This window comes from Oncorhynchus tshawytscha, linkage group LG02, assembly GCF_018296145.1.
Source record: "Oncorhynchus tshawytscha isolate Ot180627B linkage group LG02, Otsh_v2.0, whole genome shotgun sequence".
NCBI lineage: Eukaryota > Metazoa > Chordata > Actinopteri > Salmoniformes > Salmonidae > Oncorhynchus > Oncorhynchus tshawytscha.
This window is the reverse complement of record NC_056430.1, coordinates 62,246,409-62,265,692: the sequence shown is the minus strand read 5'-3', so window position 1 is coordinate 62,265,692 and position 19,284 is coordinate 62,246,409. Positions and strand designations below refer to the sequence as shown.

At 44.1% G+C, this 19,284-nt stretch overlaps 2 protein-coding genes across 3 annotated transcripts; one reads left to right on the top strand and one right to left on the bottom strand.

Annotated features, from left to right (window-relative positions):
* Positions 1-651: 651 nt before the first annotated feature.
* Positions 652-12,799, bottom strand: pus10 (pseudouridine synthase 10). 2 transcript variants are annotated; one of them, XM_042302225.1, is made up of 18 exons: positions 12,736-12,799; positions 11,310-11,442; positions 10,789-11,055; positions 10,362-10,448; positions 9,869-9,903; positions 5,391-5,505; positions 4,889-4,965; positions 4,648-4,693; positions 4,377-4,441; positions 4,169-4,254; positions 3,779-3,904; positions 3,043-3,099; positions 2,875-2,951; positions 2,479-2,534; positions 2,250-2,367; positions 1,917-2,059; positions 1,633-1,732; positions 652-1,330 (listed from the first exon to the last, which is right to left on the bottom strand). In XM_042302225.1, exons 2-18 carry the CDS (start codon positions 11,433-11,435, stop codon positions 1,292-1,294), a joined length of 1,620 nt encoding a protein of 539 aa, XP_042158159.1. In that variant the 5' UTR covers positions 11,436-11,442; positions 12,736-12,799; the 3' UTR covers positions 652-1,291. The 2 variants fall into 2 exon arrangements, with proteins under 2 accessions (XP_042158159.1, XP_042158154.1); XM_042302220.1 differs by lacking the exon at positions 12,736-12,799 and adding an exon at positions 11,951-12,272.
* LOC112265183 (T-complex protein 1 subunit delta) lies at positions 12,360-19,082 on the top strand. Its single transcript, XM_024442279.2, has 13 exons — positions 12,360-12,682; positions 13,157-13,209; positions 13,314-13,403; positions 13,658-13,766; positions 14,030-14,294; positions 15,013-15,145; positions 15,341-15,480; positions 15,721-15,817; positions 15,936-16,046; positions 16,919-17,049; positions 17,918-18,152; positions 18,570-18,683; positions 18,905-19,082. The coding sequence occupies exons 1-13, from the start codon at positions 12,559-12,561 to the stop codon at positions 18,917-18,919; spliced, it is 1,617 nt and encodes a 538-aa protein (XP_024298047.2). The 5' UTR covers positions 12,360-12,558; the 3' UTR covers positions 18,920-19,082.
* Positions 19,083-19,284: the final 202 nt, after the last annotated feature.

Here is a 19,284-nt window from a genome sequence, read left to right as displayed (position 1 = left end):
AACCAAACAAAATAAAACAAACCGGGAGGAAGAAACTACTGGCGCATTTCCACTGACAGATTTTCCCGTGTTTTACCCAAAAGGCTCAGCCTTCTTTTTCTATCTACACGGGCCGTTACCAGTGTCTCACTGGGCCTGGCTTGCATTTACATAATGGCAAACTCTGAACTTAAACACCTCAAAAAGCACCAGTCTTAAACAATGCAAAGGTCTGTGACTCTGCTCACCACAAGTCTTTAGTGTCACTCTCCTGATGAGACAGAGCTTACATTTAAAGGGATACTTCGGGATTTTGGCAGAGGCCTTTATCTACTTTCCCAGAATCACATGAACTCATTGATACCATTTCTCTCTCTCCAGTATGAAGGAAGCAAGAAGTAGTTTCACAAGCCAATACTAACTAGCGTTAGCGCAGTGACTGGAAAACTATGAGTATCTGCTACCCATACACTTCCAGTCATTGTGCTAACGCTAGTTAGCAACTCCCTTCAAATGGCACAAAGAGACAAAATGTTATCCACGAGTTCCTGTGATTCCGGGGCAGTAGATCCTGAAGTTTCCCTTTAACATAAAACACTGTTGTGGACTTGTTCAGAATGAAGCAACATTTTTGGTTTTCTGTTCTAAAAAGTATTCCATTGTGTGCACAACAACATAACCCAGGTCTTTATTTGGATGGGATGTACAATGGGGAACATTATGCTGATGGAAGACATCACAATCAAATATTTTCATTCATACAAAAAAGTATAGCATTACTTTTGCCTATGGGACAATCCATGGGTAAACAATAGATTTTAAGGCTGAACAAAAACCTCTGTAAATCAACTGAGGAAAATAAACACAAAATACTGACCATATACTACTGCGATGCTCTATAAAAGGGCTGTTCAATGTCTGTCCTGGAGGGCTGAAACACTTCTGCTTTTCATCCTCTCCTAATAAGGGACTAATTCAGACTTGGGACACCAGGGTGCAATTAACTTGGATTGTAGTTCTATCCATCAGCAGTGCCATTCACACCCAGTCCCTGCTATGCCTCTCAAAGACATGTATATCTAAGATCAGTTCAAGGCCTCAGCTTAGTGCACGTGCTGCACAGATTCAGTCATTTCAAAATCATCTGTATTGACCTCAAGAAAAACAAACAAATATATTGACACTATCCATATCATCTAGAGATCAGTGGAACTGAGCTAAACAGAGTTGGTGGGGGTCCAATTGGTGAAGGTATGGCCCATCAGAACTAGGGCTCCTTTTGGCATCCCCAACAGCATCAGTGAGACGAGGCTCACTCCGGGATGGAGGGTGGCCAGTCCACATCTACAGACTGAGGAACACACAGAGAGAGAGAAAGACTAAACTCAGAAGAACCCTTTTGAGTCACCTGCATGTTCAATCATAATTCGGCAATTTCCTATATTTGTTTCCTTAGCTTGAAAGCACAGACTGCTTTCAAGTTAAGGAAACCAATATCGAAATAAGTAAAATTGCTTTATCCCTTTAAATGATTCACTTTTCAACTGTCTCAATATTTTTAATACAATATTTTTAATACCTGTGCACTGAGTCTTATTTTAATATCCCACAAAAAGCTAGATACATTTATTGTCAACTTTCTAAAATGCCCACCTCAACGTCCAGCTCTAGGATATCAGTCTCAGTCTTCAGCAGATCACACAGATTGGGTTTGGTGCGACCAAAGTCTCCGTGGACAAACTCCTTGATGTAACTGGGAACAGCTAAGGTAAAAGACATTCGGTGAGTTGTTCAAGATAAAACAATCTAATGTGTTATTGTGTGTGTAAGTATATAACTGTGAATGTGTCTCAACCTTAACACCTCCCTTCTTGTGTGGGTTTGTGTATGACTATTGGTGTATCGCACTGTTTCGCTTCGTTCTGTGTAAAGGATACGTCCCTGCCTGCGTGCGCAGCTTCAGGTGGAAGTGATGCGCGTCCAGGAAGCATGTACTCATGGTGTGGATGACGCGCTCTCTGACGGCCAGCGGCCTGCGATGCAACACTCTTAGTGGCGTCTTCTGAGCTAGCTTCAACTCCTATATGACCAAGCCAAAGAGTATCAACACATATCGTAGGTAGGCAGAACTTTATTTTAAGGTACTGTTTACACTGAATGAGTAAACCAAAGATTATAGAACACATACCATAAAATAAACTACAACCAAGATGTTTAACCACTGATTTTATATGCAAATATGTCATTTAAAAATAGCATTTAACACTCACTTTGGTTTCCTCTAAGAACGTGATGTCGTCTTTGTTGATGGCTTTCTGGGTCCATATGAGGGCGGTGTACGACTTGGTCTTGTCCTCCTCACCCTCCTTCATGTGGCCCATAGCATCTCTACACACACACACACACACACCACAAACACACACAAACAGTATGACCTGTCAGCATCATTCTTAGGTCTCTGGACAGAAGTGAGACCCATTTTTCTAATGCGTCGCTCACCTGCTTACGATCTGTAGATCTCGTACTCGGATTTTGTCAGAGGACTGGTTGATGGTCTGTGAGAAGAAAAGATAGGGCTGTGGTCAAGTCCTGTGTGTGTGACCCTGCAAGAGACGCTGTGTGTGTGTGACCCTGCAGAGACGCTGTGTGTGTGACCCTGCAGAGACGCTGTGTGTGTGTGACCCTGCAGAGACGCTGTGTGTGTGTGACCCTGCAGAGACGCTGTGTGTGTGTGACCCTGCAGAGACGCTGTGTGTGTGTGACCCTGCAGAGACGCTGTGTGTGTGTGACCCTGCAGAGACGCTGTGTGTGTGTGACCCTGCAGAGACGCTGTGTGTGTGTGACCCTGCAGAGACGCTGTGTGTGTGTGACCCTGCAGAGACGCTGTGTGTGTACCTCCTGCAGCTGTCGGACTTCTGCCTTATTGAACCTGGCTCTGTGAGGATTTAGCAGCTCCAGTGCAAACGGACGACCTGCGAAGCGGGAGACACCTCCGTTACACCCCACATTGACGGAAACAAGGACTGAGGATGTGTGAACATATATGTATGTTGTGTGTCTGACCATTTCCAAGTGTCCGCACATCCACGTCCTCCCTTCCTGAGGAGGAGAAATTAAACCCTGCAAAGAGCAGAAGGACAAGAGGAGAAAGACATTACTTGAGATACCAGATTCATTCACCAGTGTAGATCTGTCTTTCTTTTGGATCTGTCTTTCTCATTGACTTAGATAGACATTGGATCATTGCATCTGTCCCATTATGGCATCAGTGAGAGCATGGGCAGTGCCATTTAGGCCATCTCTTTTGAATTAGTCCATTTTCTTCTTCTCCTACTTCTACGAATTGGCAAAAGAACTGAAAGGGTGCATACTGCTACCTGTAGTGTGTTTGAGCAGGTATGAAGCCAAGGTTGCTGATTGACTACCACCTGCAGCTATGGCATGTTTGCTCACGAGTATAATTCATTGGCTAATCCCTTCTGATGACCTGGATGAACCCATAGGAATTTAACCCATAGGAAGTCCCACCAGTTGACTACTTCAAAATGGTGAAAGTTCTCAATGGCGCTGCCCATGCTAAAACAGGCTTTTGGGCCCTCTACCTATCTCTATGGTCTGTCTATCACAAGGTAATAATTTGTAGAGCCTACCAGGTTCAGTAAGGAGAAAACGTTTAGAAACAGAGCGAAACAAGGAGGTTCTACCTGAACTCATCCAATAAGCACATATATTTTAGTTTCCTGTTGCAAAACATTTTGCTACGGTTTGGCCTTCTGAACACCACTCAGTATACGCTCACCCTCGGCCCGGAAAGAGGAGAGGAGGGGGGCAGCGATTAGCTCCTCCACCGAGGACTCCATCCTCCTCTCTCCGTCAATCACCCAGGGGGTCTGGGGCAGGGTGCGGGAGAACTTGTTGTACCTCCCTAAAAACACAGGGACAAAAAAGGAGTCAATTCAAACCCTAAAATCCCAAAGCATGAAGGGTTAATCCTAACTTTTCCTTACTTAGTCATGCATTGATGTCAATGGGGGACTAAGTGAAAATTTGACTTAACTAAGTGGATGTTAGGATTCGCCCCCAACTGAATACATTCCTGAAGTGTAAAGTGAACGGACCCCACTCTTGATAATCTGAAAGCCCTCCTTTGGTTCAAATCATCCAAAAGGGATGTCATAAACAACCTTACCCGCCACAAATACAGAAACGTGAAGACACTGGACATCTTGAGCGATGCATTTGCTCGCTGGCCTTGTAGGGGGACATGGGAACTTTCTAGAGAGAGAAAATAAATATCATTAAGCAATACATGTAGTTAGATTGTGAGTTCCCTCAAAAGAGTGAAGACAGAGAAACAGTAAAAAAAAAAAAAAAGCAAGAATAACGTGATTACTTACTTTAGAAACTTCTCATCAGAAACCTTCTCGAGGGCTTTGACCACGGCCATTCTAGTGAAGACATTCTGTTGTGAGACAATAAACTAGAGATCAGAGAAAAGACAGTAACACAGAGAGATATGGAATGACAAAGAATGAGCGGTATGTCGCCATTGGTAACAAAAAAGCAATTGGACGAAAACATTTACAGAACTTATCAAAACCATTTATACCAACGACCCATTTTGCTCAAATGTCACGTGACATGGCTCCAATTGGCTTTTTCACTCACCTGTTTGTTCTTAGTTGGTCTGAAGCAGTCTGAACAGATGCCAGCCCTGATTGCAAGAATAAAGCAGAGAAGTAGAATGTAGTTTCATAAAAATGCTACATTACATTCAATATTACATGTATTTTGCTATCAGTCAGTCAATCATTCCTTCCGCAAGTCCGTCCATCCATCCATCCATCTAGCTGTCTAGTCAATCTATTCATCTTATCTATTCCCTGAGTAGTGTGATTGGAGGACTTACAGGAAGTGGCAGTCTGAGTCTGTCTCTGGGTGTGTAAACCCCACGCCCACCTCAAACTGTTCAGTTTGTCGATTGATCTGTGGGATGAAGAGGAAAATAAATAATGTAATAAAAATAGAACAAAAAAATCCAGAATAAAAATTAAATCCCTTCAGGAATTCATATAATTTTGTCACTTACATTTGATCTATTTACCTTTATTTTACCAGGGTAAGTTTACTGAGAGAACACTTATCACAGTACTAGCCTGAGTGCAAGTCGGTTTGTGCCGCCATGTCAACTCCCGGTCATGTTTTTCTTGTCAATAGCAATTGACTTGAGAAGGCCACAAACAGATCTGGGACCAGGCTAGCTCATTACAGGTTATTGCTATAGACACAAGTAGTGCATTATATCATAACTGTATGACTGTAAAAGACTGTAAGTCTTTTTCAACAGCGGTGTCTGACCCATCAGCAAGTGAGGCTACTGTATGGCTACTTCCGGGTCATGGGTCACTGACCTTGGTCACCACAGGTATGCCCCCCAGCTCTTTGGACACCAGACCCTGCATGGTCCACTTGAAAGCCTCCTTCACCTGGATGACATCATCCATATCGAGGCACATAGACTTCTCCCTGTTTGGTAACAAATTCAACATAATTAATTAAAGTATTAAAACCCCCTAATGTCGATGTCCGTGCCCTGTCAGTTTAATCTAGAGATACTGTTTTTTTGCATTGGATGCGCCTTGATCCATCACTTCCGCATCGGAGGTAAAAGGTGACAGAACTAGAGCAGTGTTTGTCAGACCATGAGACTTCGGCCTACTCACAAAATTGTCTGTAGTGTCTGAACGGTTTATTACTCTATGGAAAGATGAGACTCTCACGAACACAATGGTGTTCTCCGTTTTACTCTACGACCCCTGAAGTCGGTACAGCAGATCTTCAACTTCTGTCTGTAGCGTCCAAACAGTTTGGGCTACACACTCATTTTATTTATTTTTTATTTTATTTTACCTTTATTTAACCAGGTAGGCCAGTTGAGAACAAGTTCTCATTTACCACTGTAACCTGGGGCCAAGATAAATCAAAGCAGTGCGACAAAAACAACAACACAGAGTTATACATGGGATAAACAAAGGTACAGTCAATAACACAATAGAAAAATCTATGTACAGTGTGTGGAAATGTAGAAGAGTAGGGAGGTAAGGCAATAAATAGGCCATAGAGGTGAAATAATTTCAATTTAGCATTAACACTGGAGTGATAGATGTGCAGATGATGATGTGCAAGTAGAGATACTGGGGTGCAAAAAATAAAAAATATGGGGATGAGGTAGTTGGGTGTGCTATTTACAGATGGGCTGTGTACAGGTACAGTGATCGGTAAGCTGCTCTGACAGCTGATGCTTAAAGTTAGTGAGGGAGATATAAGTCTCCAGCTTCAGTGATATTTGCAATTTGTTCCAGTCATTTGTAGCAGAGAACTGGAAGGAAAAAGTAAGTGTTGGCTTTGGGGATGACCAGTGAAATATACCTGCTGGAGCACGTGCTACGGGTGGGTGTTGCTATGGTGACCAGTGAGCCGAGATAAGGCGGGGCTTTACCTAGCAAAGACATAGATGACCTGGAGCCAGTGGGTTTGGCGACGAATATGTAGCGCGGGCCAGCCAACGAGAGCATACAGGTAGCAGTGGTGGGTAGTATATGGGGCTTTGGTGACAAAACAGATGGTACTGTGATAGACTACATCCAATTTGCTGAGTAGTGTTGGAGGCTATTTTGTAAATGATATCGATCGGTAGGATAGTCAGTTTTACGAGGGTATGTTTGGCTGCATGAGTGAAGGAGGCTTTGTTGCGAAATAGGAAGCCGATTCTAGATTTAATTTTGGATAGGAGATGCTTAATGTGAGTCTGGAAGGAGAGTTTACAGTCTAACCGGAAACCTAGGTATTTGTAGTTGTCCACACATTCTAAGTCAGACCCGTCCAGAGTAGTGATGCTAGGTGGGCGGGCAGGTGCGGGCAGCAATCGGTTGAAGAGCATGCATTTAGTTTTACTTGCATTTAAGAGCAGTTGTTGGCCACGGAAGGAGTGTTGTATGGCATCGAATCTCGTTTGGAGGTTTGTTAACACAGTGTCCAAGGAAGGGCCAAATGTATACAGAATGGTGTCGCCTGCGTAGAGGTGGATCAGAGAATCACCAGCAGCAAGAGCGACATCATTGATAAATACAGAGAAAATAGTCGGCCCAAGAATTGAACCCTGTGGCACCCCCATAGAGACTGCCAGAGGTCTGGACAACAGGCCCTCCATTTGACACACCGAACTCTATCTGAGAAGTAGTTGGTGAAGCAGGCAAGGCAGTCATTTGAGAAACCAAGGCTATTGAGTCTGCCGATAGGAATGCGGTGATTGACAGAGTCGAAAGCCTTGGCCAGGTTGTTGAAAACGGTTATGATATCGTTTAGAACCTTGAGCGTGGCTGAGGTGCACCCATGACCAGCTCGGAAACCAGATTGCATAGTGGAGAAGGTACGGTGGGATTCGAAATGGTCAGTGATCTGTTCGTTAACTTGGCTTTCGAAGACTTTAGAAAGGCAGGATGGATATAGGTCTGTAACAGTTGGCCAGCCGTAGAAAAATGGTTATTGAAATTCTCGATTATCATAGATTTTAATTTTGATTTATTTTACCTTTATTAGGCAAGTCAGTTAAGAACAAATTCTTATTTTCAATGACGGCCTAGGAACAGTGGGATTAACTGCCTGTTCAGGGGCAGAACAACAGATTTGTACCTTGTCAGCTCGGGGGTTTGAACTTGCAACCTTCCGGTTACTAGTCCAACGCTCTAACCACTAGGCTACCCTGCCACCCCAGGGTGGTGACAGTGTGAGTAAGATGGTGAGAAAAGCACTTTTAAAGAACAACCAGGCATCCTCTACTAACTGGATGAGGTCAATATCCTTCCAGGATACCCGGGCCAGGTCGATAAGAAAGGCCTGCTCGCTGAAGTGTTTTAGGGAGGCGTTTGACGGTGATGAGGGGTGGTCGTTTGAGCGCAGACCCATTACGGACGCAGGCTATGAGGCAGTGATCGCTGAGATCCTGGTTGAAGAAAGCAGAGGTGTATTTAGAGGGCAAGTTGGTCAGGATGATATCTATGAGGGTGCCCATGGTTATAGATTTAAAGTTGTACCTGGTAGATTCCTTGATAATTTGTGTGAGATTGAGGGCATCTAGCTTAGATTGTAGGATGGCCGGGGTGCTAAACATGTCCCAGTTTAGGTCACCTAACAGTACGAACTCTGAAGATAGATGGGGGACAATCAATTCACATATAGTGTCCAGGGCACAGCTTGGGGGCTGAAGGGGGTCTATAAACAAGCAGCAACAGTGAGAGACTTATTTCTGGAAAGGTGGATTTTTAAAAGTAGAAGGTCGAACTGTTTGGGCACAGACCTGGATAGTATGACAGAACTCTGCAGGCTATCGCTGCAGTAGATTGCAACTCCGCCCCCTTTGGCAGGCCTATCTTGATGGAAAATGTTGTAGTTGGAAATTTCCGAATTTTTGGTGGCCTTCCTAAGCCAGGATTCAGACACGGCTAGGACATCAGGGTTGGCGGAGTGTGCTAAAGCAGTGAATAAAACACAGCAGTGAAACACAATGAGAGCGCCTGGGAAATAGGTGTGATGCTGGGGGCTACAGGGCCTGGGTTAACCTCTACATCACCAGAGGAGGAGTAGGATAAGGGTACGGCTAAAGGCTATAAGAACTGGTCATCTAGTGCGTTGGGAACAGAGAGTAAAAGGAGCAGATTTCTGGGCGTGGTAGAATAAATTCAGGGCATAATGAACAGACAAGCGTATGGTAGGATGTGAGTACAGTAGGGGTAAACCTAGGCATTGAGTGACGATGAGAGAGCTTGCATCTCTGGAGACACCAGCTAAGCCAGGTGAGGTCTCCCCATGTGTGGAGTGTGTGACAAAAGAGCTATCTAAGGCATGTTGAGCTGAACTAGGGGCTTTACAGTGAAATAAAACAATAACTAACCGAAACAGCAGAAGACAAGGCATATTGACATTAGAGAGAGGCATGTGTAGCCGAGTGATCATAGGGTCCAATGAGCAGCTATAGGTGAGTCCGGGAGCCATTCGATAGTCGCTACTATGCTAGGCGAGCGGGAGGCACAGCGTTCAGAAAGCTAGCGGGGCGGGGATAGCAGATGGGTCGTCGGTGACATCGCAACGGAAAAGCCTGTTGTAACCACATCGGACGATTACGTCGGCAGACCAGTCATGATGGATCGGCGGGGCTCCGTGTCGGAAATAAAGGGTCCAGGCCAAAATAATATGGGCGAGACTCTCAGGAACACGTACATGTCGGTTGTTTTGCTCTAGGACGTCCAGAGGCCTCACAAGACTTGTCGGATGGTTCCCCCCGTACAAGTTGAAAAAATGAATGGAAGTATATATGGAGACTGTTTAGTCCAAAAAATAACAACAAATGTTTCTTGATCTTTCTTATATCTCTCAGATATTGGACAGACACTTCAGAACAAACTTCCTTTAGATTTCTTTTGGGGGGAACTATCTGTTGTTCCATGTAGTGAATCTGTTATTCAATGCGTTTGTATGGGCTAATAGCAGTAAGGCCAGATAGCATTTTTCATGTAATTTTAAAAAATATATAGTTTTGGGAATCTTCCAGGGGTCTTACAATTCAAAATCAAATAGCTAAATGATCCTTGGTATGACCTTCTTAAAACAATTCCATATAGCTTAGTAGAACCCAGCCCTCCTCCGACTTAGACTCTTATGGGTTAAGACATGACATGACGTTATAAAAGGTAACGTGAAAGATCTGTGGTCATAATATAGTATAGAACACTGTAATATTTCAATGTGATGATACTTTGAGATTAGAATGATTTCTTGAACGGACAGAAATTAGGCTAGATAGATGGATGCCACTCTGGTGTAGCGAACTTACCTCACTTCCTTCTTTACATGCAGCCAACAAGAGTGCTGTAGGAGTGTGGCAGAGAGAGAGGAGGGTACATGTTCAGAAATGAGTAATCCCCTGTCTGTTTACAAGCATCCGTCATGCACACCCTAATGGGAGTGCTACATCTGTAGAAACAATGGCTCTTGCGATTGCACTTCAGTCAACTCTGCAGTAGACAGACGCAGTAACACTAACTTTGAGGTAACTATGCTCTCTAATGGCCAACCCAGGGACATGATACTGCATTATTGACTGTATCGAAGTCTCGCACTGCCACACATCACCCTGTATAGAATGACTCAGGTCCAGGCTAGACTGACAGATTAGCTATGACAGAATCAACTGAGGTTGAAATAATCATACTTTTCTATTGAATGGAAGTTGTTTTGAGACAAACCATTTGGATATACTGTAAGCTGATAGGTAGATAATTGCGGTACATCAGTTATCAGCCAAGGCCTACAATGTAACCACTGACCTCTCTGACAGACAGCTGGGCCGGTAGGGAGACGGACAGTACCATTGTGTCAAACTGGTAGTTTTTGGCCTTCACCACCTCCGATATCTGCACACACACACAAAAACAGTTTCATGAATCCCCCCCCAAATTCCAGTGTTGGTTCTGGCCTCAAGCTGTGTTATTTGAGGCATATTCTGGTAGCCTGGAGCATTGATTGATGATGATGATGATGATGATGATGGGGTATTTGATCACTAGGCAGGTACTAAGGTCTTTGATTTCATTTTAATCTTCAAGGTTGTGTCCTAAAATGGTACCCTATTATCTATATAGTGCACTACTTTTGACCAGGGTGTCATTTGGGACACACATAAGACATACATAGTCATAGGTGTAAAACAACAGTGGCTCCTAATGCAATAGGATTAATAGTGACCAAACACACCTTTATGGCATAGGCTTCATCACAGAACTGCTGTAAAACTCCCAGGCACACCACACACACGTCCGAGTCCGCTGGCTCGGCGTCGCCTTCCTCCATCACCGTGGCAACCACAGCAGAGTCGCCTTCTGAGTGGACGTCCGTCTTTGCGGCATCCATCTTCATTTTTTTACTAGGGGGGTCTTCTTTGTGCTGCTCCAGCACGGCTGCATCTTGGGATTCGTTATTCTCTGAATCACTGACAAAAGCACAAAGTTCCCTTGCTGTATCCTGAGCATGACAAATAGAAGAACATTATTCAGCAACAGAAAATATATTAAAATGTCTGCCAGCAGTTCAGTTAACCAAATATATGACAGCAAGTTAGATCATGGGCACAATTCTTCTAAAGGAGCACACCAAGGCTACCTACAAAGAAGAATGTTGGAGCTACTTAATTGTCTTTGCACTTGTATCTCTGAAATGTCTGTATGTCTGTCCCTGCTTTAAGTGCAAAGACAATACAATGCAGCAAGAGCACTGGCCTCATAAGACTGGCGGTAGGCCGACTGCACACCCAAGCAGCAGAACCTCAGGACACAGCGGGCGCAGCATCCTGCTTCCAGCAGCTTCTTCACTATTGGTCTATCTTTCTCCTTCAAGGGCAACATAATACTGCTGTAAAATGGACAGAGATCATAGATTAATGAGATCAGTAAGAAATTTGAATGGACAGTTATGTCTGGCAGACCCACTACAAGTTAGCTGACAGTAGAATCAGTACTACTGTAAGTTATCTAAGAGTAATATCACCATGCTCATAACATATCACACACTGTATGGTGAGGTTACAATCATTGGTAGCTGAAGCTAAGCTTGCAAGCACACTTTGCACTACAAATATAGTTATGGGGGGCTATAATCTCTGTTAACCCAGAAGTAAAATGTAATGTGTACTACTGTACAATACTGGACAAGGCTGCTTGCTCTGAGACCTGTGTACACATTGCTAGCACTAGGTCACACTCGCAGCGCTGTGTGGATGTTGATGCATTTCATGTTATGATGTGCAGCTAGCCAATACAGCTAGCTCGCTACTGTAGTTTCTAAAATAGCTATAGCTTTATCTGAGAATACAAATAAGCACAAGCTTGCGAAGCAAAAAAACAACAAGTCATAAACCTACCTTGAATGGCAAATTAATTACAGCATTTGCAAGACAATCAAATGTTTATGTAGAACGAGAACACAGTTCAGTCAAAGATAGTTTAGAAAATTCTGTGGTTCAGTCATTTGGTTTCTCAGCATGCAGCTAACGTTACAGGAACAAGACTTCATCAGAGGTAGACACAACTAGTCAAATTAGATAGATTCATCTGTTGATGAGGATGGATTTAATCATTTTGATCAACACCACAAGTCCCTTAATTGTATACAATATCTCTACCAGTACATTTACATGACTGTATATACATATTAATTCGTTAAAATGTACCCCCCAAAAAATAGTTTGATGCGCACAGTGCTCTACTAGCCTAGTCTCATCCCACATATAAACCCGCATGGCACATGGTCAGACAGCTAAACACGTCATATCAAGGCGCCCTCGAAGTTGACAGGAGGGTCCTTTTTCAACTCGGGTCGTAATCGGTGGCTCTGGAAGCTTCTGGAAGGAACGAGAGATAAATTCGAATCTGGACCCATCTGAAGTCAAGCAGCCCTTTCTGTGTTTTTGGTTACATCTGTCCCCATCAAAAGTATTTTAGTAACATATTCCGAAGAAAATAAGTAAGGATGCCTGAAGCAATGGCTGGACCGAAGATGCCAAGTGGTGGGATGAAAAACAAAGGACGAGGGGCATATGTGGACCGTGACAAGCCAGCGCAGATTCGTTTCAGTAACATCTCCGCAGGAAAGGGTAAACTACAAATGCAGTATTCGTATTTCATTGTTGGACGAATAAATACCTACCCTTGACGCCTGTGTTTGTCCCAGACGGCTGCTGCGACACTCCCTTTGCGAATGAATGAATGAATGGATGCTACTGCTGGCCCAATCTGGGCAGGGCCACCGTTAGCCACAAGTTGGTACCCAGTTAGCAAGCTAGAATCTGTTACAGAGCAAATCATGAAGGTTCTAAAGAACATTGGCATTAGTGCGCAATCTAGCTATTCTAGCAACAGTGACCAGATGATTATTTTACCCTAGCTTTGTTAGGACCAACAATTGACAAAATGAACTGTCATGAGCATCCATTTATGTACTCTTTAATCAATGGAGTATGTTGGAGTCGTCTTGTCCCCCTCAGTAGTCAAGAAGTAAACAGTGTCTGTATCCTAGTGCTAGAGGAGTGTCCCCTTTGTGGAAGTAACAGATTTGTTTTGTTTGACAGCTGTCGCTGAATGCATCAGAACCAGCCTTGGCCCTAAGGGCATGGACAAAATGGTAATTAAATGTAGTTATTTACATCGGCACTCTTGACTTCTCTATACCATCTCTCAAGGTTTGGTCATTTTGTTTGTAACTTAAAGAGGAATTGATTATTTCAGATTCAGGATGGGAAGGGTGATGTGACCATCACCAACGACGGGGCCACCATCCTGAAACAAATGCAGGTGCTGCACCCTGCGGCCAAGATGGTAAGGTTGAAGATAAGGGAGCTGGGGATATGTTCCCAAGTTTCTGCACTGTCATCAACAATTGTTGTGGCATTTTTTGTTGAAATGTTAAATTACTGCTCTAACATCTGGCAAGCACTTCATTTTGAGTGATAATTCAAATTTTCTTAAAGGTTATTTCTTAAAGGCATGTTTTGGGAACATTCCTCTCTAGTGTCTATGTCCCTTTGAAAGATCACCAATATCAGGAGTCTGAAGCTATGTTTGTCTTTCAGATGGTGGAGCTGTCCAAAGCCCAGGATATTGAGGCTGGCGACGGCACAACTTCAGTGGTGGTGATTGCTGGTGCCCTGCTTGACGCATGCGCCAAGTTGCTTCAGAAGGGTAAATGATGAGGAACCAATGGAATAGTTATCAAAAGGACAAATCCCACCCGTCTTGCAGACATAGTTTAAAAAAAAAATATATATATATATATATATTATGCCAGGCTGTGGCAAAAGCCTGAACAGCACCCTTGAAGCTCTCCTAGGACCAGACAACTGGTTTACACTATAAACTCCTAGACCCGAATCAGTTCTAATCTAATGGAGTCCCTGCATCTGAAAGCTTTAATACAAACTGCCTGTCATTTCCTTCTCCACCAGGAATCCATCCCACTACAATCTCTGAGTCGTTCCAGAAGGCGGTGGATAAGGGCGTGGAGGTGCTGACGGGCATGAGCCAGCCGGTGCTCCTGAGCGACCGCGAGACACTGCTGAACAGTGCCACCACCTCTCTGTGCTCCAAGGTGGTGTCGCAGTACTCCAGCCTGCTAGCGCCCATGAGCGTGGACGCCGTGATGCGCGTCATCGACCCGGCCACCGCCACCGGCGTGGACCTGCACGATATCCACATTGTCAAGAAGCTGGGGTGAGGAGGGGGGGAAGGGTGGTGGCTCCAGATTATGCACTCACTACTGTAAATTGCTCTGGATAAGGGCGTCTGCTAAATGACCAAAATGTAAATGTTAGGATTACAAACAGGATTGACTTCTGGGTCATGTTCATTAGGGCATGCAACAGGAAATATTAATATGTTTAGCAATGGAAAATTAGCTTTTCTTATTGATAAAGTCCAGGTAGTCCCTCCCCTTATGCAGTTCCTTTTCTGCCATTTCGTGCCTAATGAAAACATGATCCAATAGTATACCGTGGGTTACTAATGTATTATCAGTGTCATACCGTTACCATCCCTTCCCTGAAGCTTCTGACAGTTAAAATTTCAGTTTGGCTAGGCACATTTTCACTCCCCAGTTCTCTCTCTGTGGGGATGTGGACATGTCTGATGTGCCAGATCAATCTCAGGCGGTCAATTAGCAGAATGGCTCCACTTTGCTTTCCCTGCCAGTCACCTTCTGACAATCTATCACATCAAAAACATAGTTGTGTAATCAGCAACACAACCACACTGATGTCCTACTTGAGTGTTTATCAATGGCTTGTGTATGAATAGACACACAATCCACTGATCTCAATCGACAACGCAAATTATTTTGTCATTCTTTCTTGTTAATTACTCAGCTAGGTAGACACTGCTGCCCTTAGACAGATATTCCACCCATAATAATGTCCTGGGTGTTTCTCTGCAGTGGGACCATTGATGACTGTGAGCTGGTGGATGGCTTAGTGTTGACCCAGAAGGTGGTCAACTCCGGTGTGTCCCGTGTGGAGAAGGCCAAGATCGCCCTCATCCAGTTCTGCTTGTCCCCGCCCAAAACCGACGTAAGTCATCCCAATCACTGACTGTCTCGTTGAAATTGGCTTCCATGTTTGTCAGTCAATGTCCTTGACGTTATGCACTACGACAAGTATTTTATGTTACCTTTTTATTACCCCTCAATCTTCTAATTTTCTTAATCGTTTTGTTCCATCTCAATGTACTTTTTTTTTTTTGTCCCTCTCGCGTGTTGTATCCAGATGGACAACCAGATAGTAGTGTCAGACTATGCCCAGATGGACCGCGTGCTGCGCGAGGAGCGTGCCTACATCCTCAACCTTGTCAAACAGATCAAGAAGGCGGGCTGCAACGTCCTGCTCATCCAGAAGTCCATCCTCAGGTAACACCTGATGCATTACTGTCACATTATCACTGTCATGTCACTGTAATGTAATCAATTCACTTTGTCCAATCACTCACAATATCTAGAAATGTATTCAATAGAAGGGCAAGCATTAGCATAATTGCTAGGTGTTCCACTGTATGTTAGACTCTTCCCGTAGGTGGACCTCTGTTGATTCGATCACTGGATGATGTGCGGATGTAGACATGGTTAAAAAGTAGAACCTACTTCTTTCAGAGATGCTCTGAGCGATCTGGCCCTTCACTTCCTGAACAAGATGAAGATCATGGTGGTCAAGGAGATCGAGAGGGAGGACATTGAGTTCATCTGCAAGGTAAAACAAAAATAATGTTCGATTGGCTTTTACTTTGTTGTTCATGTTCTGTAACAGCCAAATGCTGGCTGACTGATGCTGAGCTAACCTTGCCCCCCCCCACCTTGCACACCTACAGACTATCGGCACCAAGCCCATCGCCCACATTGATCAGTTCCTTCCTGAGATGATGGGCACCGCCGAGCTGGCAGAGGAGGTCAGCCTGGATGGCTCTGGCAAGCTAGTCAAGGTATGCAAATTCACTTAAACTAATTGCAATTTGGTTCAAGTAATCTCCCAGGCTTGGATATGGGACTGCTTCCATCACAACTATGCATGTGGAAGAAAGACTCGTGTCAAAATACCCATGTTTTATCCTAATAATACCCTTGGAACTAAATGGTCATCAAACAGGCTACATGCAATCCCTAAAATGGTTACTACGTGTATTCCAACCTTGAATAAAAATGTAAATTATTTGCTCTAAATGTTCACTGTAATAACGATTGAATGTTTCAGAAAAGCTTATTCTAACATGCTGACCACACCCCTCGCGTCGCGTGTAAATGTATTTTTGCAACGCTCACACACATGCTATTCAGTCATTGCACTCACAATGCTCGCGCTAAAATATAACTCTTTTCTATTTGAGACCCTGCAAGTCCCACCTCTCCTTTCTCATTGGTTTATAGGGGTATATACCCACGTGGGTGACAAAGATGAACTGAGGTCCACACTCTAGTCCAGTTAGTGGTAGTAATGCAGCTAAAGTTGGTTGCTAACTGCCACAAAGTCCAAAGAAGGAGGAGAGATTACTAGAAACCAACTCTGTTTACACTTTTATCTGTGGATTAATTGTCGGAGTAGAGGACCTTGTGCATTTCAGATAAATTACAACCCAGTGTTTATCCCAGGACATGTTAGCTAAATTGACATAATTGTTTAATGCTTTTTGATCTGTCCCCAAATGAATATAGTTGGTTCAGAATTTGTTTTGATAGTTCAACCTGCGTGTCCTGGTCTGGTCGGCATGTTGCATATTAACTTTGGCATGCGTCTGGTTTCAATTTCCAATTGAAAGTGAATTCATGCTGTTTCTCTCTGGCCTGTTCCTCTCCATAGATCACAGGCTGCACCAACCCCGGTAAGACAGTGAGCATCGTGGTGCGCGGCTCCAACAAGCTGGTGATCGAGGAGGCGGAGCGCTCCATCCACGACGCTCTGTGTGTCATCCGCTGCCTGGTGAAGAAGAGGTGCGTTACTGCAGCCGCTCTGGTCTGCTGTCTGAGCAACACTTGCCTCTCTAGATGCATGCAGTGACGTATGTGGAATTATTACATAGAAAAGTAAGCGCCAGTCCCTTTAAGCTTTGCCCACTCGTGGCTGTCCATGTCACAAGTGGCCATTTCCGGGGGACAGAGAAACCCTCTCTTCAACCTGGGTCAGTGGCTTCACCCCTGGCTCTGGACCTGTTGAGAGGAACATACTCCTCTGAAAGACTGCAACTACGCCTAAAATAGCTGTGACGGATGTGCACCTTTTTAAAGAGTTTAACAGATCTTGTGTTCGATCCCAATAGATCTTGAAACCAACCATAGATATTTCTGTTTTGATATCATCCAGTTTGGTCAGATCTAATTCCTTTTTATTACAGACGAAAGGGGGGGGGAAGGAAGAAGTGGGCACTGAAGTGTATACCAGCTTAGTAATAACCATTTTCTATGCATTCATTAAATTCCTTGTTTGGTTAACTTCTATCATTGGGGTTCATCTCCATCCCCATATCCTTCACTCAATCTGATCTGAAAATGTAGTATATGTTAGCGCTATAGCCTCAAGCTTTGACAAGCCAAAAACGATTGACTCCGACTATACCAACCACTTATCGTGGGCATTTTGCAGTTCCCTACTGTAGGTAGCCTATACTGGACATGTGAATAACAGTGGTTCACAATGTTGTAAATTTATCATTAACATATATTAATAAAGTTAATTTATTGCAGTATGGATTTTTGTCCCTATCGCCCCACTCTACTACAGCCTATTTGCTTTCAACATTTTATCAGAATGGGGGGGACACTTTTGTTTAATCTCTATACCTTGACTTTCTCTCCCTCCCAGGGCTCTGATCGCCGGTGGCGGCGCCCCTGAGATCGAGTTGGCCTTGCGTCTGGCTGAGTACTCCCGCACGCTGCCAGGCATGGAAGCGTACTGCGTGAGGGCCTACGCAGACGCTCTGGAGGTTGTTCCGTCCACACTGGCCGAGAACGCTGGCCTCAACCCAATCTCCACTGTCACAGAGCTCCGCAATAGGCATGCCCAAGGCGAGAAGACTGCCGGGATCAATGTCCGCAAGGTACGGCCCTGCCACACTCCTGGATTCTGTTTTGTTTGATGCTTATTTTCACCCTGCCATAGTTTGTTCAACGTTGCATCCTGAGAACCTTCAGATTTCGAACAAATGTGACTCTCCTGAGGCTAGAGGCACGCCTTGACAACACCTCATTGTCCTGGTGTGCTCGCAGTAAACTTATTTGCCTATTCATTGACTGTAGTCTCTTGTGGCCCAGCCATTCACCAGCTCGATACAGGACCTTCATTTTTGAGTGTCGTTCAGATTTACATTACTGCAGTAGCATACCAGATATGGGATTGTTTATCATGTAGAATGGAGATTTGACTCGTCTCCTCTAATTACATCTCTGCATCGTTTGAAATGTTTCGCATCTGGTTAAACACCCCCGGGGTAATGATCTCCCCATTCCTCTCTCAGGGCGGTATCTCCAACATTCTAGAGGAGCTGGTGGTGCAGCCTCTGCTGGTGTCTGTCAGCGCTCTGACCCTCGCCACCGAGACGGTCCGCAGCATCCTTAAAATTGATGACGTGGTAAGTGCCCCGACCACCCTCTGGTGCCACTGGTGGAGATCTCCACCAGATCTCTCATTCAACCTGCATTATATCTTGTATGCCTTTTTAAAATTATGATAGTTTTTTTTAGTATGGAACAGAACAGCAGAAAAAACACATTGCTGTAATTATTGAAAGCCCCCCCCCCTTCACTTAAATTGTCCTTTATATGGTAATAATATTTTACCTTTGTCTTGCAGGTGAACACCCGATAAGGAGTTATGAGAAGATTTGTCAATGTAGCAGTGTGTTACTGCACATGCTTGTGCCACAAGGAATCATAGGACTGGCTGTTTGCAAAGACCCGTATGTCCAGAAGTCCTCTGTAGTTGATGCATTCTGTAATTTAATTAAACAGTTTTTTTTTTTTTGACACGCCATGTCTCGTCTTTGTTTTTTTATGTACTTCTTCCTTGGGCTCCCTCAATGACTGACCCCACTGATGAGCAGTTCATCTTTAAATCTCAGGCTCGTGTCACCAACGGCATGGTGTTAACGACAGGTGGCGTTGGCAGTCAACTACCAAAACCAGGGTTGACCGTTATCACCATTTTACATTTTAATACATAAATCAATCTGT